Source organism: Geotrypetes seraphini, chromosome 12 (assembly GCF_902459505.1).
Source record: "Geotrypetes seraphini chromosome 12, aGeoSer1.1, whole genome shotgun sequence".
Taxonomy (NCBI): Eukaryota; Metazoa; Chordata; class Amphibia; order Gymnophiona; family Dermophiidae; genus Geotrypetes; species Geotrypetes seraphini.
The window spans coordinates 92,668,785-92,695,170 of record NC_047095.1 but is presented as its reverse complement, the minus strand read 5'-3'; the positions used below and the strand labels follow the sequence as shown (position 1 = coordinate 92,695,170).

The 26,386-nt window shown below is 42.5% G+C and overlaps 1 protein-coding gene across 3 annotated transcripts in view; it reads left to right on the top strand.

The window, feature by feature from the left end:
• Nucleotides 1-25,196, top strand: part of APOBEC4 (apolipoprotein B mRNA editing enzyme catalytic polypeptide like 4) — a 76,471-nt gene extending 51,275 nt beyond the window's left edge. For all 3 annotated transcript variants that reach the window (XM_033915425.1, XM_033915426.1, XM_033915427.1), the window contains one exon: nt 23,420-25,196. In XM_033915425.1, the coding sequence (XP_033771316.1) occupies nt 23,476-24,543 (1,068 nt within the window). In that variant the 5' untranslated portion in view covers nt 23,420-23,475 and the 3' untranslated portion in view covers nt 24,544-25,196. The remainder of the gene's footprint in view (nt 1-23,419) is intronic.
• The last annotated feature ends 1,190 nt before the right edge of the window (nt 25,197-26,386 follow it).

Genomic DNA, 26,386 nt, shown 5'->3' with positions numbered 1-26,386 from the left:
GTGCTGCACCAAAGTCAGTTTTAATCAACAGCCTTTACATAAACATATAGGGAAGTCCTCCTTGCATAAGGTATTCTCTAAAAGGGGAAAGAGCCACACTTAAGTGCTTCAGAGCATTGGCGTAGTGAAGGGGGTGTGGGAGGGGGCAGTCTGCCCCAGATGCGGTCTTTGTATAAAGCGCAGGCACCTGTCCTCTTCTCCACCCCCTCCTTCCCACCTCCACCCCCGCCGCGCACATGTGCCCCTTCCGTCATACCTCTTTAATTTTTCCTGCGTGAGCAGCATTATAATCTTGCTGCCCGCATTGGTGTTGCCTCTCTCTGATGTCACTTGTGAGCCCAAGTTTCTTTATTCTTTTATGTACCATTTATCAAACTGGTACCTAAACTGTTTACAATGGAATCAGTCTAAATAAGATTAAAAGTAAAATAAATCGTAAAATTTAAATAATGGTAAAAAAATAATAAAGGAGGGAGCATGACAGACTGACATATTGAAGACAAGATGGGAGGAAGGGCTTGGTAAGTTAATAAATACATCAAAATTTGAAAATAAAAATAGAGGGGTAGAAAGTGGAGGGGAGGAAGGTACATAATGATAGTGCTCGCTTCAAAAGAAGCGTTTTGGTGAAATCCATCAAGGAGCTATGTGGATTCTGTTTGAAAGGAAGTGAATCAGAGGCTGTAGGAAGTGACATCAGAGAGATAGCTGGCACGACACAGGCAGCAAGTTCATGTTGTTGCTTTCACCTGGAAAATTAAAAAGATATGGGGAAAAGGGAAGGGGATGCACGGATTGCGCGCACAGCAGGGGGTTTGGAAAGGAGCGGGGAGGGGTGCCACCACCCCGGCTGCCTCTTACCCTCGTTACACCACTGCTTCAGAGCACTGACAAACTCTTTGCAGACCTGGATTTACATTATATTACATTACTGATTTTTATTCTGCCATTACCTTGCGGTTCAAGGCGGATTACAAAAGAGGATTTCTGGACATTCTCAAAAGTGTAATTCTTCTTCCCTTCTCTGGTATACTAAACCCTCTAAACCAGTGGTTCTTAACCTTGTTGGAGGTACTGAACCCCACCAGTTTCATATGCGTGTTCACCAAACCCTTTTTTATTGGGAAAATAAAATATGATTTTTACAAATTCAAAACATAGGTATAGAGTGAGGGAAAAAAGAATATCAATTTTGAAAACAAAAAAGTTCTCCTATATTTCGAATAATAATAACATAATAATGAAATTTACTGCAAATCAGTGTGACTTCTGCTGTTGCCTCTCAGAGACCAGTTCAGAAATGCACGGCTTTACCTTGGCAAGTGCCACTCTCATGTCATTTTCGCAACAAAGTCTGTTCCTTTTCTTCGTTTTTATGTCCAGCATCCTCGAAAAGGATTGCTCGCAAAGATATGTTGTAACAAACAGTATGAAAATTTCCAGAGCTTTCTTAGCAATAACAGGGTACGTTACCAATTGTTGACACCAAAACGTTGAGAGCGTTGTTGTTCTGAAGAGTTGCTGTTGAACCTGGCTCTGCTGAATTTCAATGATTTCATCGAGGCATTCATTATTGACATCTGTTGTCTCAACACTAAACTTGAACGGCTGTCTCACCCATGCTGGATATGACTCTCTTGTAGGGAAGTATCCGTCAAGAGACTTTGCAAGCTCATCTAAGTGAGTGGCAATAGTTTGCTTCAGTTCCGCGGGTACAGAAATGTCTCCGATTCCAGATACATCTTCGATCTTACTTACACAGTTGTCTAGCAGGGGAAAGTTTGTGAAGTAATCGTTTTCTGTTCGTTGTTTCCATAATGGTAGCTTTTTTTGAAAAGCTTTCAGGTTTTCTTCCGCTTCGATGATGTTGACTCCATCACCCTGCATCTGCTTATTGAGATGATTGAGAGCTGCAAAGATATAATAATAATTTTATTTCTTATATACCGCTATACCATAAGTTCAAAGCGGTTTACAACAAGTTACATACAATGAGAGTAAGAGATGTTTACAACAAGAAGAGATGTTTACAATCAGCCATGTACACTAAAATGAGAATGAACTCAGAATTTTTGAAGCAATCTGCATGAAAATGTTGCTGCTCTTGCAAAAACAGAGCTAATTCCACACGCATGGCAAAAACAAGATTCAGCACCTGTCCCCAGGATAACCACTGAACGTTAGAATGGTACAGAAGTACCTCGAATTCAGATCCCATTTCTTTACACAGCTCCTTGAAGATGCGGTGCTTCCGAGCATTATTTTGCACATAGTTCACGCATTCCACAACAATTTTTAAAACAAGGTTTTTGTTGCCAACGCATGCCTGTGCAGAATGCAATGCGTAACAATGATGTGTGGTGCATCGGCATTCACTAGTGCACCAAAACCGGACTTTCTTCCGAGCATGGCTGGAGCTCTGTCCGAACAAACTGCAGAAACCATATCCCACGAAAGATTGTTGTCTTTGAAGAAGTCATCCACAAGTTTCTTCACATCAGTTGCCTTAGTTGTTGTTGTAAGAGGCTTACAAAATAAAAAATCTTCCTTTATCACGTCGTCTTTCACATAGCGCATGAATACTGCAAGCTGGCTTAGATTGGAAACGTCTGTGGTCTTGTCGAGTTGAAGGCTAAATTTTGCCGGGCTTGAAATCAGATCTGCAACTACTTGAGCCAAGATGTCTTTGCTCATGTCCTCTATTCTGTTGCTGATGATGTCATTTGAAAGAGGAATTTCAGATAACTGAACTTCAGCCGCTTTTCCCAGCATGATATTTGCCATCTTCAACACAGCTGGTTTTATGAGTGTTTCACCAATGGTGTGTGGTTTGCCCTGCGTTGCGATCAGGTAAGTAACTTCATACGATGCTGTGAGGATCGGTTTGTTGATGGGTACAAAGCCGAGAACAGGCAGAGTAGCCTTTTCATCGAATCTTGCTCTCTTCACCTTGAATTCAGCGAGCGTTGTGTTCTTGTATTTTCCATCTCCATGCAGCTTAAGGAAGTGTTCCCTTAGTTTTGCCGGAGCTAGACTAGAATTACTCAACTTGGCATTGCAAATCATGCAATTAGGACGCTGACTCCCATCACGTTCCGTTATACATGTGAATCCATATTGTCCATATTGTACATATCGTCCGACCACTTTCGTGTTTTGTTCGACATAGTTAGTAAGGGATTAAAATATTAAGATAGGTATCACACGACGTACCATCACAACAGTTACAATTCGACTACTGTGCGCATCAAATCCCCTGCAGCACAGATAGGCCAAGCGATGTTGCGTGATCACCTACAGCCAATTATGGACAAGCGGGGCATATCATCACGAATCATAAGCGCTTCGGTCACGTTCAATCATCTATCAGTTAAATCACAAATTTTGATCAGGAATTGATTGATGTATATAAGGCGTTAGTTACAGATTGATAGATCAAGAAACTGAGTACACGATCAGTCTTGATCAAAATCACTGAATAACTGATAGATGATTGAACGTGACTGAAGCGCTATATGAGTCGGAGGTGTGTTTTGACCTCCGTCGAACCCGCGAGACTGACTCACCGAACCCCTGGGGTTCGGTCGAACCCAGGTTAAGAACCACTGCTCTAAACATTCTTTACACTATGGCCTTTACCCTTCATTGGAGTTCCTTTCTATCCCAACTCCTGTAAACCGTGCTGAGCTCTACGATTGTGGAGAGGATGCGGTATACAAACCTAAAGTTTAGTTTAGTTTAGTTTAGTTTAGACATGGCCAGAGGTGTTACAGAGTAGAGCGGGTTGCTTCAGAGGATTGAAATGTTTCATATGGTGTTAGTTAGGCTTCATGGATTTCTTGACTAGCAGGGTTTTTATTTATTTTCTGAAAATTTTGTAGTCTGGGGTCGCGATTAGTAGATTGTAGAGTTGGTGGTCTAGTTTTGCTGCCTGTGTGGCTAGAAGGTCATTGTACAGTTTTTCCGTTTGATGTCTCTGATTGGAGGGTATGTGAATGGTGTATGGGTTCTCCTGTGTCTGGTAGTTTGGATTAGGCAGTTGTTCAAGTAGGTTGGGCTGTCACCATTAAAAGATTTAAATAATAGATCTGTTGGATCATGTCGCCCATTGATGAGAATAGCTGCCTGCTGTCCTAAGTCTCCGCTTCTCCAGCGAAAAAAGCCCCAGTCTCTCTAATCTTTCAGCATATGAAAGGTTTTCCATACCTTTTATGAAATGTTTCGCTCTCTTCTGAACCCTCTCGAGTATCGACATATCCTTCTTTAGGTACAGCGACCAATATTGGACGCAGTACTCCAGATGTGGGCGCACCATTGTCCGATACAACGGCAGGATAACTTCTTTCGTTCTGCTTGTAATACCTTTCTTGAATATTCCTGGCATTCTATTCGCTTTTTTAGCAGCCACTGTGCATTCTTGGGAACTCTCACTCAATAACAGCCCTCCCATCGTGTAGCTGTTCCTCAGATTTCTGTTTCCTACGTGTAAGACTTTACATTTCTCTACATTGAACTTCATCTGCCTGGGTTTTAAGATCATTCACGGCATCCTTCCTCCCCTTATCCCACTATCTTACAACTCCTCAAGTCCCGACTCCTCCAGAACCGCCCACAGGTATAAACTAGCCTTCACCTCTCTACTTGGCATTCACTATGCAGGTAAACTGGGAAAATCCCTTCTCTTCAAAATCACAGGACTTTGGAACGACCTCACCATCCCGTTGCGGAACCTGGGCTCCCTCCAATTATTCCGCAAACAACTGAAAACTTGACTTTTCACCAAATTGTAATTCTATCCTCCCCCCTTTTTCTTCCCTTCTACATATAAGTTCATGTAAACCTTTTCCTTCTCTACCTATATTTTAAGTTCTTGTAAACCGTGTCGAGCTTCATATTTGTGGAGATGATGCGGTATATAAACTTAAGGTTTAGATTAGATTAGAATAGACAGTAGAATTTAAATAGTATTTTTGCTTGAATTGGGAGCCGGTGTGAGTCGAGATATGCCTTGGTGATGTGGTCGTGTTTTCTTAGTGAATAGATTAGTCTCAGGGCTGTGTTTTGTACTGTTTGTAGTTGTTTTATCATTGTTTCAGGGCAGGGGAGATAGAGGATGTTGCAGTAGTCAAGGAGACCTAGGATTAGGAACTGAATCATGAGCTGGAAATGTTTTCTGTCAAAGAATTTTTGAACTTGTCTTAGGTTTCTCATGACTGCGAATGATTTCTGTATTGTTTTGTTGATTTGTGGTTGCATGGTGCAGCATCTGTCTATCATCATTCCTCGAAGTTTTAGAGTGGGTTGAATGGGGTATGTGATTGAGTTTATTACTAGGTTTGTTATGGTTGGGGTTTTATTTTTTTTCGAGAAGTATGAATTTTGTTTTGTCTGGGTTCAGTTTTAGTTTGTGGTCTTCTTAAGAGAGGCAACATATGCTGCATATTCATGGAGATCACACTTAGGGTCCCTTTTACAAAGCTGTGGTAGCGAGTACTGGTGTGGAATGGGCTGCATCCAGTGGCATAGTAAGGGTGAGAGGCACCTGGAGCAGTGGCATCCCTCCCCCACCCTCTTCTCTGCCCCCCACTGTTGCGCGCATGTGCCGCTTCCCTTCCCCTATACCTCTGTAACATTCCTAGCATGAGCAGCAAACCCCCAACCTGCTGTCACACCTGCATGGACTCTCCCTCTGATGTCACTTCCTAGGCGCAGGTCCAGGAAGTGACATCAGAAGAAGAGCTGATGCAGGTACGACAACAGGTTAGGTGTTGCTGCTTGCTGTCAGGAATATTAGAGGTACGGGGGAAGGGAAGTGGCACACGTGTGCACAGCAGTGGGGGGGAGGCAGGGAAGGAGCGGGGAGATGGCAGAGAGGAAGACAGGTGCCGCGCCCCTATCACGATAACACCCGGGGTGGACCGCCTCATCCCCCTTTACTACGCCACTGGCTGCATCACACTTTCAGCGAAAGAATTGCTACCGTGGCTATGTAAAAGGGGCCCTTTGTCTTTGTATGTTGAATTTAAGGGAAAAGTTTCAGTACTACAAAAAAATGCAAAGGCAGCTGTTAGATTTCAAGAGACCAAAACAAGGAAATATGCAGTTCAAAAGTCCAAAAGAGATACAACTTCTCAAATCAACTAAGTAAAAATTGTTGGAAAACATGGATGCCCCTTAGAGAACTACCGAATTCCCCATTTTCAGGAGAGAGATTTTAGATCAGTCTTAGATATCTCACAATCCTGTTTTAGTGCAATATGAGATCAGCAGCACTGACTTTAGTAGGTAGAATCAAGGATTACAAATGCCACAGTGGTTTGGAATGTAAGTTACATGAAAAAAAGAAAAGGTTCCCTCCTAGAACAGGATAACTTGGCAGCTCTGTCCTGGATCCTTTTCTCCTCTAGACTAGTGCACCTTGGGAAAGTTTTTGATGGTGATAGATTGGAGGTCTGTGAAGGAGTAAAGGAATAGCCTAATGGTTAGATCAGTGGACTAAGGACCAGTGAAAGCAGGATTCAGACCTCCTGATGCTTGGGCAAGTTACTTATCCCTCCATCGTCTCAGCAACTTCTCAACACAGAGAACAAGTAATTGAATCGAATCCAATCTAATCTAATCAGGATTACTGAATCACACTTATCCAGTACAGGTTCAAGGCTATTTACAAGATAGGAGGCCCATGCAATATCATGGGGAGATAGTCATATCATTACATTACATTACATTAGTGATTTCTATTCCGCCATTGCGGTTCAAGGCAGATTACATAAGAATTGTCAAGAAATTAAGGTAATACATGTTGGATAATTTGAACATTTTAGATTTGATAGGAGTAGACAGTGTGGTAGGTGGAGCTTGAGAAGGAACTGGTCTGTTAAATAGGTTTTATGTATTTTTTTTGAAGAGTAGAGTTTTAGTTTCTTTTTTGAAGGTTTTGTAGTCTGTGGTCGAAGACAGCAGATTGGTGATTTGTCTGTCTAATTTTGCTGCTCTGGCCATTAGGTTGTCATATAGTTTTCTTCGTTTGACATTTTTGGTTGGCGGGTGTGTGATTAGTGAGTGGGTTCTCTTGTGTCTGGTTGAGGTGGCTTGAATTAGTCGGTTGTTCCATTTTTGGTTGGTGGGTGTGTGAATAGTGAGTGGGTTCTCCTGTGTCTGGTTGAGGTGGCTTGAATTAGTCGGTTGTTCCAGTAGGTTGGGCTGTCTCTGTTAATAGCTTTGAATAGTAGGCAACAGAATTTGAAGTGTACTCTTGCTTGTATTGGGAGCCAGTATGAGTCGTGGTATGCCTCTGTGATGTGGTCATATTTTTTCAATGAGTAGATGAGTCTTACGGCTGTATTTTGTATTATTTGTAATTGCTTTATCATGGCCACTGGGCAGGGGAGGTATAATATGTTGCAGTAGTCTATTAGTCCAAGGATAAGAGATTGTACCAAAAGTTGTAATTGTTTCCTGTCGAAGAATTTTCAAATTTGTCTTAGGTTTCTCATAATTGCGAATGATGCTTTCATTATTTTGTTGCTTTGTGGTTGCATGGTACAGCTTCTGTCAATAAGTACTCCAAGAAGTTTTAGCGGGGCTGAATGGGGTATGAGATCGAGTTTATTACTAGGTTTGTTAAGGTTGGAGTTTTGCTGTTTTCTAGGAGGATGAAGTTTGTCAGAATTAAGTTTTAGTGTGTGTTCTGTCATCCATGTTGCTACTGTTTCAAGTGTTCTGTGTATTGTGCCTGTCATGGTGGGCTCTGGATGATCGAAGGGGAGGAGAATGGTGATGTCATCTGCATAGCTGTATGAGGTTATGCCGTGTTTGTCTAGGCAGGAGCTGAAGGAAGCTATGTATAGGTTGAATAGTGTGGGAGACAGAGGTGATCCCTGGTTTTTCTTTCTTTGTTTTAACCCTATAGGTTCTGGATTGTAGGAAGCCTTTAAACCATGAGAGTACCTTGCCTGAGATTCCTATATCACATTGTAGAGGAAGGTTGCATTGTTGTAAGAGGGAAGTAGTTACATCACTTTGTGGAAGATGGTTGCATATTCTTGGAGAATCAGATTTACCCACCAGAAATATAGTAACCTTACCTTCACTGACTCCTTTTTTTCTACTGGTAAGAGGACAGTCAACTTTTCAAAATGATTGAATGTGCTAAACCCAACAGAAATCAACCCTCTCTGGACACAGTCAAGGAGTTGGTTTCCAGGAATCTCTACTGTTTTCACCCTATTGTGAATTCCGGGTGGGGGGGTGGAGTAGCCAGCTATTCCCTTGTGTTGCATTATTTATCAAAGTAGTCCTCTATTTTGCTGCGCTGTATGCCCAAATTCATACGGCAGGCTCCATCTCTGGCAGTTTTCAAGTCCAAGTTAAAAGCCCACCTCTTCAAGATTGTTTTCAACTTCTAACCCTAATCCTATATGTCATGTCTGTCTATCCAAGTTAGATTGTAAGCTCTTCTGAGCAGGGACTACCTATTAAATGTCAAAGGTACAACATTGTGTATGCCTTTTAGTGCTATAGAAGTGATAAATAGTAGTAGTAGTAGTAGTCTGTGAAGAGGATGGTTTTTATCCCTTTCTTGAGCTTTTTGGTGTACTTTTCTAGTTTTAGTTCTTTTGGAAGAGAGTTCCACCACCTTAGAACCATCACCGAGAACATTTTTGTCCTGACACTTTTCTATTTGATGTCTATGAAAGAGAATATTTTTAGGAGGTATTTTTAGCTCGAGCACAGGGTGCATGCTGGTGAATGGTAATGTAGTCTGGCTGCCAGATATTGCAGTTCTGAGAGATGAATGATTTTGTGTGTCAGCAACAAGATCTTGAATTTCACCCTACTTTCAATTGGGAGGTGTGTAACTCTTTCAGTAGTAGGGTGAAACTTGATTTTCCCAGCAGAAATCTTGCTGCGTTTTGTACCATCTGAATCTGCTTGATCATGTACTTATGTACTTCAGAATGCCCTGCAAGATTACATTGCAGTAGTCAAAGACTGAGAGTGCCAGGGCTATTATTACATTGGACATTGCTTGATGGATGAGGTAGGGTTTGAGTCCTCTAACCTAGCAGAACTTGCCCAGCAGAATTAACCTAGCAGAACTTGCAGCCCATTCTGCACCAGTACTCGCATCCACGATGTGTTGGATCTGTATCATCATGTGTAGGTTCGGGTTCAGCCATACTCCAAGGTTTCTCACCCCCTCCGTGAATGATTTTATGATATTACCATTCAGAGTTAGTTGGTATCTTGGGATATTTCCTCCCCATTTATTAATTAGAAGTAGTTCTATTTTTTCCTTGTTAACTACTAGTCCATTTGTTTGGAACCATCCAAAGATTTTCTCCAGGCCTGTCTGGATCCTCTGTTGTCTTCTTGTCCTGTTTCTCCAGTGGGATGATCAGTTGGGCATCGTCTGCGTAGATGTAGCATTCCCATTCCAGTTTCTTGATGAATTCCCCCAGTGGTCGGTGGAAGATGTTGAACAGCAAGGGTGACATAGTGGATCTCTGTGGTACCCCTATGTCTGTTTCTTTCCAGTTTCTTGTGTTTCCCTGCCATTCTACCTTCATCAGTCTTTTGGATAGAAAGGACTCTATCCATGCCATCACTTTTCCTTTCAGACCCAATTCTTGGCATCTTGATTTTAACAGTCATTCACAGACTAAGTTGAAGGCTGCTGAAAGTTCCAGGAACCCCAGCAACACATCTCCTTTAACATGGTGTTTGAGGACCAAGTACTGTATTGCTACTACTATGATTTCCATGCTCAGATGTTTTTTGAACCTTGATTGGGCCTGGTCTAGCTTTGATGAGTTTTCTAGAAAGTCTGATATTTGTTAGCAGGCTTGTTTGTCTATTAGTTTAGATATCCACTGTTGGTTTGCTACTGGTCTGTAGTTGGAGAGATCTTCCAGGTCTTTTTCTTTATTCTTCAGGATGGGTTTGATGACTGAGAGTTTCCATTTGAGTGAAACTTGTCTAGATTGAAATTATTTATTAATAAGGTCCATGATGTAGGAGAGTCCTGGGCCTTCGGACTCTTTCATCGGGTGTATTGGGTATGTGTCAAGGGTGGGTGGGAACTGTTTTTCTCCTTTCAGAAGTTTCTTCATCTGGATCTCTGTAATGGGTTCAAACTCTTCTATTGTGTCTCCTGCTTCCCTCATTTGTTTGTTCATTGATATGTTGTTATTTAGACCATTGTCTTTTTGTAGTTTTGTTATTTTCTTTGTGAAGAAGTTGCTGAATTCTGTACTGGTTAGGGAATTTTTGCTGGTGTTTTCTTTCTGTTGTTTCCCCAACAATCTATATACTACAGGGATCTCAAAGTCCCTCCTTGAGGGCCGCAATCCAGTTGTGTTTTCAGGATTTCACCAATGAATATGCATGAGATCTATTTGCATGCACTGCTTTCAATGCATATTCATTGGGGAAATCCTGAAAACCCGACTGGATTGCGGCCCTCAAGGAGGGACTTTGAGATCCCTGATATACTGCCTGGTATAGGTATTTTGTGGAATTTCCAGCGTCAAGGATCTTTTTCAAGAGGAATGCTTTCTTTTCTTGCCAACCTGTCAATAAAAACAGGGCAGATACCAGACGACTGGAAGATAGCGAACGTCACGCCAATATTCAAAAAAGGATCAAGAGGAGTACCGGGCAACTATCAACCTGTGAGTCTCACGTCGGTCCCTGGGAAGATGGTTGAGGCGCTGATCAAGGATAGCATAACCCGGCACCTAGACACACATGACCTGATGAAAGCCAGCAACATGGATTCAGGAAAGGGAAGTCATGCTTGACGAACCTACTTCAATTTTTTGAGACAGTGAACAGACAAATTGATAATGGAGAACCGGTGAATATTATATACTTGGATTTTCAGAAAGCGTTCGACAAATTTCCACATGTAAGACTCCTCAGGAAACTGCAGGGCCATGAAATAGAAGGAGATATATTAAGATGGATAGGCAAATGGCTGGAGAACAGAAGGCAGAGAGTGGGCATAAATGGGAAGCACATAAGCACATAAGCATGGCCTCTGCCGAGTCAGACCATAGGTCCATCATGCCCAGCAGTCCGCTCCCGCGGCGGCCCCCCAGGTCAATGACCTGTAGTGATCTATTACTCAAGAGCATTTTGTCTTGTATAGTAACCCTCTAATTGTACCCCTGGATTCCCTTACCCCTCAGGAATTCGTCCAATCCCTTTTTGAAACCCAAAACCGTACTCTGCTCAACCACCCACCCTGGAAGCGCATTCCAGGTGTCCACCACCCTCTGGGTAAAGAAGAACTTCCTAGCATTTGTTCTAAAACTATCTCCCTTCAATTTTTTTGAGTGTCCTCTAGTTCTTGTTGCCCCCGCCAGTCTGAAAAATCTGTCTCTCTCCACCTTCACTATACCCTTCATGATCTTATAAGTTTCTATCATATCCCCTCTAAGTCTCCTCTTTTCTAGGGAAAAGAGCCCCAACTTCTCCAGCCTCTCAGCATACGAGAGGTTTTCCATGCCCTTTATCATTTTTGTCGCTCTTCTCTGGACCCTCTCGAGTATCGCCATATCTTTCTTTAGGTACGGCGACCAGTACTGGACGCAGTACTCCAGATGCGGTCGCACCATTGCCCTGTACAGCGGGAGGATAACTTCCTTGGTTCTGGTAGTGATACCTTTTTTGATAATGCCCAACATTCTGTTCGCCTTTTTTGAGGCCGCTGCGCATTGTGCTGCCGGTTTCATTGTTTTATCCACCAAAACCCCCAAGTCCTTTTCTAGGTTGCCTTTTCCCAATGTCATCCCCCCCATCATGTAGTTGTACATCAGGTTCCCTTTCCCTATGTGCATAACTTTACATTTCTCCACATTAAAACTCATCTGCCATTTATCTGCCCACTCACTCAGTTTGTCCAGATCCCTTTGGAGTTTTTTACATTCCTCTACAGATCTAACCTTACCGGAGAGTTTTGTGTCATCCGCAAATTTTATAACGTCACACTTTGTCCCTGTTTCCAAGTCATTAATAAATATATTGAATAGCAGCGGTCCCAGCACTGACCCTTGTGGGACGCCACTTGTGACCCCTTTCCAGTCAGAATAGTGTCCCTTTACTCCTACCCTCTGTTTCCTGTTTGCCAACCAGTTTTTGATCCATCTGTGTATGTCCCCTTCCACCCCGTGGTTCCACAGTTTCCTTAAAAGGCGCTCATGAGGTACCTTGTCGAAGGCTTTCTGGAAGTCTAGGTATACTATATCTATGGGGTCACCTTTGTCCAAATGTCCGCTTATCCCCTCGAAGAAGTGCAGTAGGTTTGTTTGGCAGGATCTTCCAGTACAGAAACCATGCTGGTTTGTTCTCATCAGCTTATTTTTTTCTATGTGCTCACTGATACTGTTCTTGATCAATGATTCGGCCATCTTCCCCGGAACTGAGGTCAAGCTGACCGGTCTATAATTCCCCGGGTCGCCTCTGGTTCCTTTCTTGAAGATAGGTGTAACATTTGCTATCCTCCAGTCTTCCGGTATTACCCCTGTTTTCAGGGATAGGTTACAAATCTGTTGCAGTAACTCCGCTATTTCGTTTCTAAGTTCTCTTAGTATTCTTGGGTGAATTCCGTCCGGGCCTGGCGATTTGTCTGTTTTTAGCCTATCTATCTGCTTGAGTACGTCTTCGAGGCTTACCTCCATGCACGATAATATTTCCTCTTGGTCCCCCTTGAAGAATTTTTCCGGTTCCGGAACATTGGATGTGTCCTCTTTTGTGAAGACCGACGAGAAGAACGTGTTTAAGCTGTCCGCCACTTCCTTTTCCTCCTTTACCACTCCTTTCCTATCCCCCTCATCCAGGGGTCCCACTTCCTCCCTCGCCGGCTGTTTCCCTTTCACATATCGAAAGAAAGGTTTAAAGTTCCGTGCCTCTTTTGCAAGTTTCTCTTCATATTCTCTCTTTGCTGTTCTGACTACGCGGTGGCATTCTTTTTGGTGCTTCCTGTGCTTTTTCCAATTTTCCTCAGTTTTATCCTTTTTCCATGTCCTGAAGGATTTTTTCTTATCTCCTACCACCTTCTTAACTTCTCTTGTTAACCATGCTGGGTCCTTTGCTTGATTCTTTCTGCCCCCTTTTCTAAATCTGGGTATATATCGGCTTTGCGCCTCGTTCACTGTGTCCTTAAAAAGGGTCCAGGCTTGGTCCACCGTCAGTGCCTTTCTGGTGCTGTTCTTGAGTTTTCTCTTTACCATGTGTCTCATGGCATCATAGTTCCCTTTCTTGAAGTTGAACGTTGTTACAGTGGTTCTCTTCCCCTTTGGCATACTTAGTTCCACTTTGAATTGGATCGTGTTGTGGTCACTGTTCCCTAAAGGTCCCGCTACTTCCACTTCTTGGGCAGGTCCTCTCAGCCCATTAAGGATTAAATCCAGAATAGCTGCCCCTCTCGTTGGTTCTTTGACGAGCTGTTCCAAGTAACAGTCCCCTACAGCCTCTAGGAACTCCAATTCCTTTGAACAATTGGAAACTCCATGGCTCCAGTCTATCCCTGGGTAGTTGAAATCTCCCATAACTATGGTGTTAGCGTTTTTACTATGGGAAGTTCTCGGACTGGGAAAATGTGACTAGCAGTGTGCCCCAGGGCTTGGTACTTGGGCCCATCTTATTTAATATCTTCATCAATGACCTAGAGGATGGAACATCCAGTGAAATCATCAAGTTTGCAGATGACACAAAGCTATGCCGGGCCATCATATCGCAGAAGGACAGTGAGGAACTCCAGAGTGACTTGAGCCGATTGGAGAATTGGGCAGATGAAGTTTAATGTGGAAAAATGCAAAGTGATGCTCTTAGGCAGAAAAAATAAGGAACACAAGTATAATATATCAGGTGCAACTCTGGGAAAATCTGAACAGGAAAAGGACCTGGGAGTATTAATCGATAGGACACTGAAGCCGTCGGTGCAATGTGCGGTGGCAGCGAAGAACGCGAATAGAATGCTAGGCATGATAAAGAAGGGAATCACGAGTAGATCGGAGAAAGTCATAATGCCACTTTATAGAGCGATGGTCAGACCACACTTGGAATACTGCGTCCAGCATTGGTCTCCATACCTAAAGAAGGATATCAAACTGCTAGAGAGGGTGCAGAGACGAGCAACAAAGCTGGTGAAAGGTATGGAGAACCTGGATTACGAGGAAAGACTTAAGAGACTGGGGTTGTTCTCCCTTGAGAAAAGGAGACAACGAGGGGATATGATCGAGACATTCAAAATACTGAAAGGAATCGACAAAATAGAGCAGGAAAAAACGTTATTTACAATGTCCAATGTGGCACGGACAAGAGGACATGGGCTGAAGCTAAGGGGGGACAAGTTCAAGACAAATATCAGGAAGTTCTGCTTCACGCAACGAGTGGTGGACACCTGGAATGCTGTCCCAGAAAAGGTAATTGCGGAATCCACCGTTCTAGGATTTAAGGGTAAGTTAGATGTACATCTCCTTATGAGTGGCATGAAGTGACATGGGTAAGGGTAAGCTAGATGCACTTCTCTTTACGAGAAGCTTAGAGCGATATGGGGACCAAAACTATGCTAGGATACACCTGGCGGGGCCTCCGCGTGTGCGGATCGCTGGACTTGATGGACCTAGGGTCTGTTCCGGAGATGGCGCTTCTTATGTTCTTATCTTCTTGATGATAATTCTGTTGACTCTAAGCCAGGTTTTTCTGGCTTCCTCATCCTCATCTGATTTCCTCCATTTTCTATTGAGTTTTCTTTTCTCTTTTTAGCTTCATGATTTCCTCTGAGGGAGTAAACCCATCTTTTATTTGGTTTTCATAATTTTAGCAGGGTTACCTTCTCTAGACTAAGGTCTAGTGCCTCGTCCCAGAGACTCACCCATTCTGTAAGGTCTGTGATGTTGTTTTTTTACTTCTTTGAGGTGTATCTCCAGTCCGTTTTTTAATTCGGTGTTGTCTATGAATCCTCTCCCTATTTTTGGTGTTGTTGCCTGGAATTTCATCAGATATGATAAGACAGGCCCTTAAGGAATTCAGGCCTAGATTTTTTAAAAAACACATTAAAAAATGACAGGCTGCTGTCTCAGCCGTTATAGGAGAGATTTTAAAAAGCGAGTCATTCTCCCAGAAATGTTCATGCAAATGAGGTTGGCAGAGAGTAGTGAAGACTCGCTAAATTAGCATGTGCCCATTGCTAGTTATATTGATGGGCACATGTGTAGAATAAATGAAAAATCCCACAACGGTGGGAGAGATGCACAATGTCTCCTGCCACCAACCACCAACCTCCAACCAATACTCAATCCACCCCACCCCACCCCTCGGCAGTGGAAAAGTTGCCCATGCTCTCCCGCTGCCAACTAACACACACCACCAGCAGCAGGAGAGTTGCTCACGCTCTCTTGCCCATCTGACACCCCCCTCCCCCACAGCGGGAGAGATGCCCAATCTCTCCCACTGCCAACCAACACCCTCCAACTCCCCTCAGCAGAAGAAGATTTGCCGATGCTCTCCTGCCCAAACAACACCCCCCTGCAGTGGGAGAAATGCCCAATCTCTCCCACCGCCAACCAACACCCCTCAATTCCCCTTGGCAGTGGGAGAGTGACCCACAATCTCCCGCCACCACGTAACTCATCTCAGTGCCTCCAATGACCCCTGCCCTATTCCCCTTACACACAAGATATCTTTATATTGTTAATAGAATCAACATAAAAAGTAATAAAATTTCTGCTCACCAGCTCCTTGGTGAACTAACATGTACTGCTGACTGTAAAAGTAAACACAACAACAAAGGTGACCTAATATAGAAGTGACATACAAATGCAAACTTCTTCCGTGGTACGCCTATGTGATTCTCTCATTGGTGAATCAGTTTCCAATTCAATTTCCCCAATGTTATCCTCATTGCCTTTTTTGTATAGATTGTCCATATATTTTTTCCATCTCTTTTTAATGCTTTCTGGATCATTCAATATCATTCTATTGGCATCTTTAAGCATCCCCAATTGAGGCTGGAATTTCTGCCACAATCTCTTAACCTCCTGATACGCTAATCTGGTTTTTCTGTTTATATGTTCTGATTCAATTTTCTGACAAATATTCTTTAGATATCATTCTTTGTCTTGCCAAACTTGATGTTGAAATACTTGGTTTATTTATCTAGCACCGGAAAGTTTTGCTCTTCTTTGTTCTACTACTTTTCTGGTTTCTTCTGAGATCTAAGGTGATTTCTTGGCTTTATTTCTCTTCTGGAGTTACAGTTTTGATGTCATTCCGTAACTCTTCAAGCTCTCTATCTCTTGTATCAAGACAAGCAAATCTGTTGTCTAATTTTATCCAGTAGTCGGATGGAGTAGTTCCAATGTCATATTTTGAGAAGTCTCTAATGATCTTCTTCTTGCACAGTTTTACTTTAATCTTGCATGTCAAAAGCTTGTGGTCACTTCTACAATCAGCTCCTGATTTAATCCTTGCAGTCAAAACTGCAGATTTCCATCTCTGTCCTATGCAGATGTAGTGAATTTGATTCTGATACATGCTGTTTGTGGTGTTGGACATGTGTATTCATGATCGACAGTTAGCTCATTTTGCAAAACTACTAAGTTATCACCAGCTTCTGTCTTTTTCCTATGCCATGCTTTCCAACCACTGCATCTTCAGGTATACTAAACTAAACTAAACCTTAAGTTTGTATACCACATCATCTCCACAGAAGTAGAGCTCGGCACGGTTTACAGGAGTTGGTATAGAAAGGAACTACAATGAAAAGTAGGACTTAGAGAGAGAAGTTTAGAGGGAGTTTGTATATCGATGAGGAAGGGGTCATTGCATTTTAGAGAAGAGCCAAGTTTTCAAATGTTTTCGGAAGAGTTGGAGGGAGATCAGGCTCCGAAGCGGGGTAGTAAGGCTGTTCCAGAGTTCGGTGATCCTGAAGAAGAGGGAAGTCCCTAATTTTCCTACATGGGATATGCCTTTTAAAGAGGGGAAGGATAGTTTGAATTTTTGAGTGGATCTGGTGGTGTTGGGATTAGAGGAGTTCCAGGATAATGGAAAAAGGGGAGGCAGGATACTATGTAGAGACTTGAAGGTTAGGCAGGCGCTTTTGTAGTGAACCCTAAGGATTACTGGGAGCCAGTGAAGCTTAGACAGAAGCGGGGAGACGTGGTCAAATTTGCTTTTTGCGAAGATACTACCTACTTTTGCATTGAAGTCCCCCCTAATGATCAGTAGATCTTGTTTTGGCATTTGATCTATCACATTTTGAAGTTGTTCATAGAACAACTCTATATCCTCATCATCTGTGTCTTGTTGTTGAAGCATATACTTGGATCAAGGTGATATTGATTGGCTTTCCCTGTAGACAGATTGACATGACTCTCTCACTAATAACATAGTACTTTAGTACTCTGTCTTTGAAAGCTTATTGTTGAGAATGAATGCCACACCATTTTTTCCTATGTGTTTTATGACCAGAGTAGAAGATCCAATGTTTGTTTACTAAACTAAACTAAACCTTAGGTTTGTATACCGCGCCATCTACACAAGCGTAGAGCTCGGCACGGTTTACAGAGTTAGGATAGAGGGGGAACGCCAATGAAGGAACAAGAAGAATAGGAATAGGAAAGGAACAAGAAGAAAGAGAGGGACAAGGGTCCCAGAGAGCAGGAGGTGTTAGATTTTTGAAAAGAGCCAAGTTTTCAGGTGTTTGCGGAAGAATTGGAGGGAGTTTGAATTTCTGAGCGGGGATGTGAGGTTGTTCCAGAATTCTGTGGTTCTAAAAGGGAGGGATGTTCCTAGTTTTCCTGTGCGGGATATACCTTTTGTAGAAGGGAATGATAGTTTCAGTTTTGGGGTAGATCTGGTGGAGTTAGGGTTAGAGGAGTTCCAAAGGAGTGGAATAACGGGAGGAAGGATGCAGTGTAGGCTAAGCAGGCACATTTAAAGAGGACTCTGGAGTGTACTGGAAGCCAGTGGAGCTTGGACAGGAGTGGAGAGACGTGGTCGAACTTGCCTTTTGTGAAAATAAGCTTAGCCGCGGCGTTCTGAATTAGCTGAAGTCTATGGAGGTTTTTCTTAGTTAGGCTTATAAAGATGGAGTTGCAATAATCCAATCTAGAGAGGATGGTGGATTGAAAATGGCCCTGTCCTGTCCATTTGAGTTCACTGATCCCTATCGAATCAATTTGGGGGGGAGGGGTTCCATTTGATCTTTAACAATTTCCAATTTTCCTTGATTCATACTTTCCAACATCAGCATCAGGACATCCAGGTGGCTTTGATCCATCAGCTTCACAAACACTGAGCATACTCTGGGTAATGATCAGCTCTTCCCTAGTAGCACGGTGAGTCCTATCGACTTATACATCAATTGTAATGAATAATTGTAAGAGAATACATTTTTCAATAAGGAGTAATATATAATGTCTAGTTACTTTATATACCTCCCTTTTATAAAACTGTAGCGCGGTTTTTAGCGCCGACCAATCAATTGTTCCTTCATTGTAATGGGAACTGTTTTGTTAAAGCATTAGCAGGTGTCATACTTCAAAAATAGTGCCTTGATATGAGGAATCTGTCATTGGACCTATTTCTAAATGACACTTCAAACCATTCTGATTGAACTAGTTTTTTTGTTGCTTTACTGCCATTGACACTATAAGAAGGTGCTGAATATAGATAATAGTAACATAGTAGATGATGGCAGATAAAGACCCGAATGGTCCATCCAGTCTGCCCAACCTGATTCAATTTAATGTTTTTTTTTTGTTGTTTTTTTTCTTCTTAGCTATTTCTGGGCCAGAATCCAAAGCTTTACCCTGTACTGTGCTTGGGTTCCAACTGCCGAAATCTCTGTTAAGACTTACTCCAGCCCATCTACACCCTCCCAGCCATTGAAGCCCATCCTCCACCAAATGGCCATACACAGACACAGACCGTGCAAGTCTGCCCGGTACTGGCCTAGTTAAATATTTAATATTATTTTCTGATTCTAAATCTTCTGTGTTCATCCCACGCTTCTTTGAACTCAGTCACAGTTTTACTCTCCACCACCTCTATCGGGAGCACATTCCAGGCATCCACTACCCTCTCCGTAAAGTAGAATTTCCTAACATTGCCCCTGAATCTACCACCCCCCAACTTCAAATTATGTCCTCTGGTTTTACCATTTTCCTTTCTCTGGAAAAGATTTTGTTCTACGTTAATACTCTTCAAGTATTTGAATATCTTAATCATATCTCCCCTGTCTCTCCTTTCCTCTTGGGTATACATATTCAGGGATTCCAGTCTCTCCTCATACGTCTTCTGGCGCAAGCCTTCTATCATTTTCGTCGCCCTCCTCTGGACCGCCTCAAGTCTTCTTACATCTTTCACCAAATACGGTCTCCAAAACTGAACACAATATTCCAAGTGGGGCCTTACCAATGACCTATACAGGGGCATCAACGCCTTCTTCCTTCTACTGACTACGCCTCTCTTTATACAGCCCAGCATCCTTCTGGCAGCAGCCACTGCCTTGTCACACTGTTTTTTCGCCTTTAGATCTTCGGACACTATAACCCCAAGGTCCTTCTCCCTGTCCGTGCATATCAGCTTCTCTCCTCCCAGCATATACGGTTCCTTTCTATTATTAATCCCCAAATGCATTACTCTGCATTTCTTTGCATTGAATTTTAGTTGCCAGGCATTAGACCATTCCTCTAACTTTTGCAGATCCTTTTTCATATTTTCCACTCCCTCTTTGGTGTCTACTCTGTTACAAATCTTGGTATCATCTGTAAAAAGGCACACTTTTCCTTCTAACCCTTCAGCAATGTCACTCACAAACATATTGAACAGGATTGGCCCCAGCACCGAACCCTGAGGGACTCCACTAGTCACCTTTCCTTCCTTCGAGTGACTTCCATTAACCACCACCCTCTGGCGTCTGTCCGACAGCCAGTTTCTGACCCAGTTCACCACTTTGGGTCCTAACTTCAGCCTTTCAAGTTTGTTCAACAGCCTCCTATGAGGAACTGTATCAAAGGCTTTGCTGAAATCCAAGTAAATTACATCTAGCATATGTCCTCGATCCAGCTCTCTGGTCACCCAATCAAAAAATTCAATCAAGTTCGTTTGGCATGATTTACCTTTTGTAAAGCCATGTTGCCTCGGATCCTGTAACTCATTAGATTCAAGGAAGTACACTATTCTTTCTGTCAGCAACATTTCCATTATTTTTCCAATAACTGAAGTGAGGCTCACTGGCCTGTAGTTTCTTCATCTCTGTGACCACTTTTATGAATAGGGACCACATCCGCTCTCCTCCAATCCCCAGGAATCACTACCGTCTCCAGAGATTTGTTGAACAAGTCTTTAATAGGACTCGCCAGAACTTCTCTGAGCTCCCTTAGTATCCTGGGATGAATCCCGTCTGGTCCCATCGCTTTGTCCATCTTCAGTTTTTCAAGTTGCTCATAAACACCCTCCTCCGTGAACGGCGCAGAATCTATTCCATTTTCTCATGTAATTTTGCCAAACAATCTCGGTCCTTTTCCAGGATTTTCTTCTGTGAACACAGAACAGAAGTATTTGTTTAGCACATTTGCTTTCTCCTCATCACTCTCCACATATTGGTTCCCAGCATCTTTTAGCCTAGCAATTCCATTTTTTATCTTCCTCCTTTCACTAATATATCTGAAAAAATTTTTATCTCCCTTTTTTACATTTTTAGCCATTTGTTCTTCCGCCTGTGCCTTCGCCAAACGTATCTCTCTCTTGGCTTCTTTCATTTTCACCCTGTAGTCCTTTCTGCTCTCCTCTTCTTGGGTTTTTTTATATTTCATGAACGCCAACTCTTTCGCCTTTATTTTCTCAGCCACTAGGTTGGAGAACCATATCGGCTTCCTTTTTCTCTTGTTTTTATTGATTTTCTTCACATAAAGGTCCGTAGCCATTTTTATCACTCCTTTCAGCTTCGACCACTGTCTTTCCACTTCTCTTATGTCCTCCCATCCTAACAGCTCTTTCTTCAGGTACTTTCCCATTGCATTAAAGTCCGTACATTTGAAATCTAGGACTTTAAGTATCGTGCGGCCGCTCTCCACTTTAGCCGTTATATCAAACCAAACCGTTTGATGATCACTACTTCCCAGGTGAGCACCCACTCGAACATTAGAGATACTCTCTCCATTTGTGAGGACCAGATCCAATATCGCTTTTTCCCTTGTGGGTTCCGTCACCATTTGTCTGAGCAGAGCCTCTTGAAAGGCATCCACAATCTCCCTACTTCTTTCCGATTCCGCAGACGGAACATCTCAGTCCGCATCCGGCAGGTTGAAATCTCCCAACAGCAGAACTCTTCTTTCCTTCCAAACTTTTGGATATCCACAATCAGATCCTTATCAATTTGCTGCGATTGAGTCGGAGGTCTGTAGACTACACCCACATAGATAGAAGTTCCATCTTCTCTTTTCAGAGCAATCCATATCGCTTCTTCCTCTCCCCAGGTCCCTTGCATTTCGGTCGCTTGGATATTGATCTTTACATAGAGAGCTACTCCTCCACCTTTATGACCATCTCTGTCCTTCCTAAAAAGATTATATCCCGGTATGTTTGCATCCCATCCATGTAATTCACTGAACCATGTCTCTGTGATAGCGACAATATCTAGATCTGCCTCTAACATCAGGGCTTGCAGATCATGAACTTTGTTGCTTAAACTGTGAGCATTTGTGGTCATCGCTTTCCAGTTATTTTTCAGCGATAATCTCCTTTTTCGTATGGATTTTTGTATCGTTTCACTTTCAGTTGCAATACTAAGAAATGAGTTGCTGATATTGCTTATGTTGCAGTCTTTACTACTATCACATCTTTTCTTTTGCCGGGGGTGGTCTCTATAATTGTCCTTCTTACATACACCACCCCCACCTTCTAGTTTAAATGCCTAGAAAAATATTGTCTAAATTTCTCTGCAAGGTTTCTTTTTCCTGCTGTAGTAATATGTAGCCCATCGGTGCAATATAGCTTCTTGTCCTTCCATGTATTTCCCCATCCTTCTATGTACCTGAAGCCTTCTTGATGACACCAGGCTCTGAGCCATCTATTAAAGTCCTCTGTGTTTGATTTCTGCTCTGCTCACATGCTAGCTATTTTCATGGGGGGGGGGGGTTCCTTATTTGATTTAAATATCTCTTTAATTGTATTGGATCCCTATATTTGAGAACTTGAGCATTTTGGGCCGGATTCTCTAAATGTGCTAATTGATTTAGGGTACACCAAAACAACTTAGCATGCACTAACAAAACAAAGCCAAACATTATTATGTGTGTGTTTGTGTATGTGCATCATTTAAAATGGGAAATGATACAAAATGTCAATATGATTTCTCTATCATTTAGAAATGCACACTCCCTGATTTATATACTATGCTCCAGCAGTTACCAAAAAAGAAAACAGAACTAGAACATAAGCCGTGCCTCTGCTGGATCAGACCTGAGGTCCATCATGCCCAGCAGTCCGCTCACGCGGCAGCCCATCAGGTCCAGGACCTGTATAGTAGCCCTCTATCTATACCCTTCTATCCCCTTTTCCTTCAGAAAATTGTCCAATCCCTTCTTGAACTCCAATACCCTGTCTTATCACTCCCTCTGGAAGCGCATTCCAGGTGTCTACCACCCGTTGGGTGAAGAAGAACTTCCTAGCATTGGTTCTGAATCTGTCCCCTTTTAATTTTTCCGAATGCCCTCTCGTTCTTGTAGTTGTTGAAAGTTTGAAGAATCTGTCCCTCTCCACTTTCTCTCCACTTTCTCTATGCCCTTCGTGATCTTGTAAGTCTCTATCATATCCCCTCTAAGTCTCCGCTTCTGCAGCGAAAAAAGCCCCAGTCTCTCTAATCTTTCAGCGTATGAAAGGTTTTCCATACCTTTTTTAAAACGTGTTGCTCTCTTCTGAACCTTCTTGAGTATCACCATATCCTTCTTTAGGTACGGCGACCAATATTGGACGCAGTACTCCAGATGCGGGCGCACCATCGCCCGATACAACGGCAGGATAACTTCTTTCATTCTGCTTGTAATACCTTTCTTGATTATTCCTAGCATCATATTCGCTTTCTTAGCAGCCGCTGCGCATTGTGCCGACGGCTTCATTGTCATGTCCACTGTTACCCCCAAGTCCCTTTCTTGGGAACTCTCACTCCATAACAACCCTCCCATCGTGTAGCTGTACTTCGAGTTTCTGTTTCCTACGTGTAAGACTTTACATTTCTCTACATTGAACTTCATCTGCCATCTCTATTTTGCCTAAATCCAAAATCAACACCAGTTCAGGTCTTTAAAAAATGAGAAAGTGAAATTAAATGTTTTTGTTCCTGTAATCTTTAGCATCTAGCTGTACATATGCCATTATAAATTCTCTACATTTTTTTTTATAGGATTTTGTATAAATCATAAAGGTCTTCATACGAGGATGACCCATCTGGAAGTATAAATGGAAAACATATATCAAGAATATTTAGCAACACAGGGAACAGTGGTAAAACCTTATTACTGGCTGACACCCAACCAAGGCTGTTCAAGATGCCCCTATCACATACAGACAGGTGAAGAGGCACGTATCTCCTATGCAGAATTTTACAGAACTTTTGGGTTCCCTTATGGTCCAATACTGGTTCCTAAGCAGCACCTACTGTTTTATGAACTGAAGACTTTCTCAGGAACATCAGTTCAAAAGGGTCATGCTACAAACTGTGTTGTATTTGATCTCCACCCAGAGTCAATGCTATTTGAGACAGGAGGTTATCTGGACTCATCGGTATGCCATTATGAAAACATTGGTTATCTAACACTTTATTCAAATTACAGTCCTTGTAATGAGTATGGCCACTGTTGCATAAGCAAAATTTATGATTTCTTAGGAAAGTACCCAAGTATCAGGCTTGACATCTATTTCTCTCAGCTCTATCATACAACACATGAATTTCCCACAGCTCCCTGGAACCGGGAAGCTTTGCGGAGCCTTGCCAGCTTGTGGCCTCGAGTGAGTTTAAACCCTCTCAGTGGCAGCTTCTGGCAAGCCCTTCTTTACAGCTTTGTCAAAAATGTTCCAGCAGCAAGCCTGTATCAACCAATTATGCCTGCAAGAGCTTTAGCTGACAGATCCAATGTGCAACAAATACAGGCCATAACAGGAATTGCACCGTATTTTGTAGATGTCTCTTCCGAGACTAGTTATCCAATTCAGGAACCGTATAAAACTGTCCCACAACAAAGTATGGATAACAACTTTCTCCAGCAACACTCTCGAGGTGTTAGCAATGGACTGATTCCAGTGATTGCATTGGGACCTCCAGTCCCTTTTCTCACCATGTTTGCACCCAGCTATGGACTACAGCAGCAATCATACTCAAAGCCGAGGAATATCGTGCGGCATCTGAAAATGCCAGAGGAGTTAAAGGAAGAAAGAAAAAGAATTCTTCCTAAAGAAACAGCTGTGCAGACAGTGCAAATTACAAAGGAATTTGTAAAAGAGGATAAAAAAGACAGAAGAAAGAAATGAAATTTCTCAAACAAAATCTACTCAGTACATGCATGTTGTATTATACAAAGTTAGAATGTTCATCTGCGCCTGGCATACAAGAAAATAAACTTTTTACAGAATTTTATTAGAGCATCTTCAGCAATGATGCAGAACATATTTTGCATTGTACCAATATTGTTCCACAAGGTTTGTCAGACAGGATCAACATGGCTATTAGAACTCTCATAGAAGAATACATATAATCAAGACAATATTCCGATCAGTTATAGAATTCTTTACTTCAGTGATAAGTCAAACAGTATAGTGGCTGAAGGTAGAACTCCCTTACTGTAAAGAAATTCTTCTCCCTGTGTCACAGTTACAAAGCCTGTTCTTTGACTGGGGTTTCAATAATTTCAGAAATACTCACGAGAGTATGGTTCTCAAACCAGGGCCAGTGCAAAAGTAGCAGGAACCCAAACCAAGGCTTCAGTGGGGGGAGGATGTGTGTACAGGAAACCAGTTTATTTTCAGGGCCCAGGTGCCCCCCTGAGATTTTCATAATTAAACTTAATGGTCATGGCGTCCAAAAACCATCCCTTCCAAAACAATTCTGTAAAATGTATAATTGGACACCATACTTTTAACTATTGTTGTTTCATGTGTGCATGTATGTAATATATTCAAAAGACAAAGGAAAAAAAAAACTGCAGTGGTGATGTACAAGATACCAACCCTCTCTTTTACTAAGCTGCGGTAGCGTTTTTAGCGCACGCTTCAGATTAGCACACGCTTCCCCCCCCGCGCTACGCGCCATGAACTAACGCCAGCTCAATGGTGGTGTTAGCGTCTAGCGTGTGCGGCAATGCAGCGTGCGCTAAGCATGCGCTAAAACCGCTAGCGCAGCTTAGTAAAAGGAGCCCCGAATCTTTAATAAGCAAAATTTTAAAGGTACTTTAAAAATATATCATTTATGATCATAAAAGAGTTTTCGCATTTGCTTAGCTGCTCATTGCTGATTCCAGTGTTTATCCAATTGTTATCCATCAGGTTTCTTTGTAATCACATACTCTAGGACCCCTGAGGAAGGAGTGTTTCTTTGAAACACGGACCGTGGTGGGTCCAGGTTCATCAATCCTTTTGGATACAAACTGTTTTATGTTCATATATTCTATATTTTTTATGTACTTTTTAAATTTTGCTTATTAAAGACTTGGTATCTTGTACATCACCACTGCAGTTTTTTTCCTTTGTCTTTTGACTTGACATTTCACTGCAGTCCTGTTGGATTCTTTGTTTGTTGTTGCCCCTTTTAATATATACAAATACTTACAAATACTTAATCCCCCTAATTCTATAAACTTGGGTATTCAATTTTGCATCTAGTATGGTTGGGTGTGCCCTGGGTAAGCCTGCTCTTGCTATTGGAAACTAAGCAAGGTCAGGCCTGGCTAGTACCAGGATGGGGGGGGGGGGGCCCACTGGGGAATACCAGGTGCTGTAGGCTGCAGGGCCCTATGCAGGGCAATGGCAAAACACTCCTGTACTCTGCCTTAAAACATTACAGGGAGGATTCCTCACTGTGCATGCAGCCATGAGTGAGTGGTCAACTCGGAGGCAAGCACACACATAGTTGTGTGCAAGTTAACTTGTTTAAATGGGCCCTAATTGGCTGCCAATAATGACACCTAAGTGGCAATATTTTGCATCAATTTGAAGTTGTGTATGTAACCAGTGGCATAGTAAGAGGGGGAGGGGTGGACTGTTCAGAGGGCCAGCACCTCTCCTTCTCTCTGTCCCCTGATCCTTCCCCCACCACACACATCTTCCCTTCCCCATCCCTCTAGTTCTTTGCCAGCACGAGCAGCAGCTCCATCCTGAT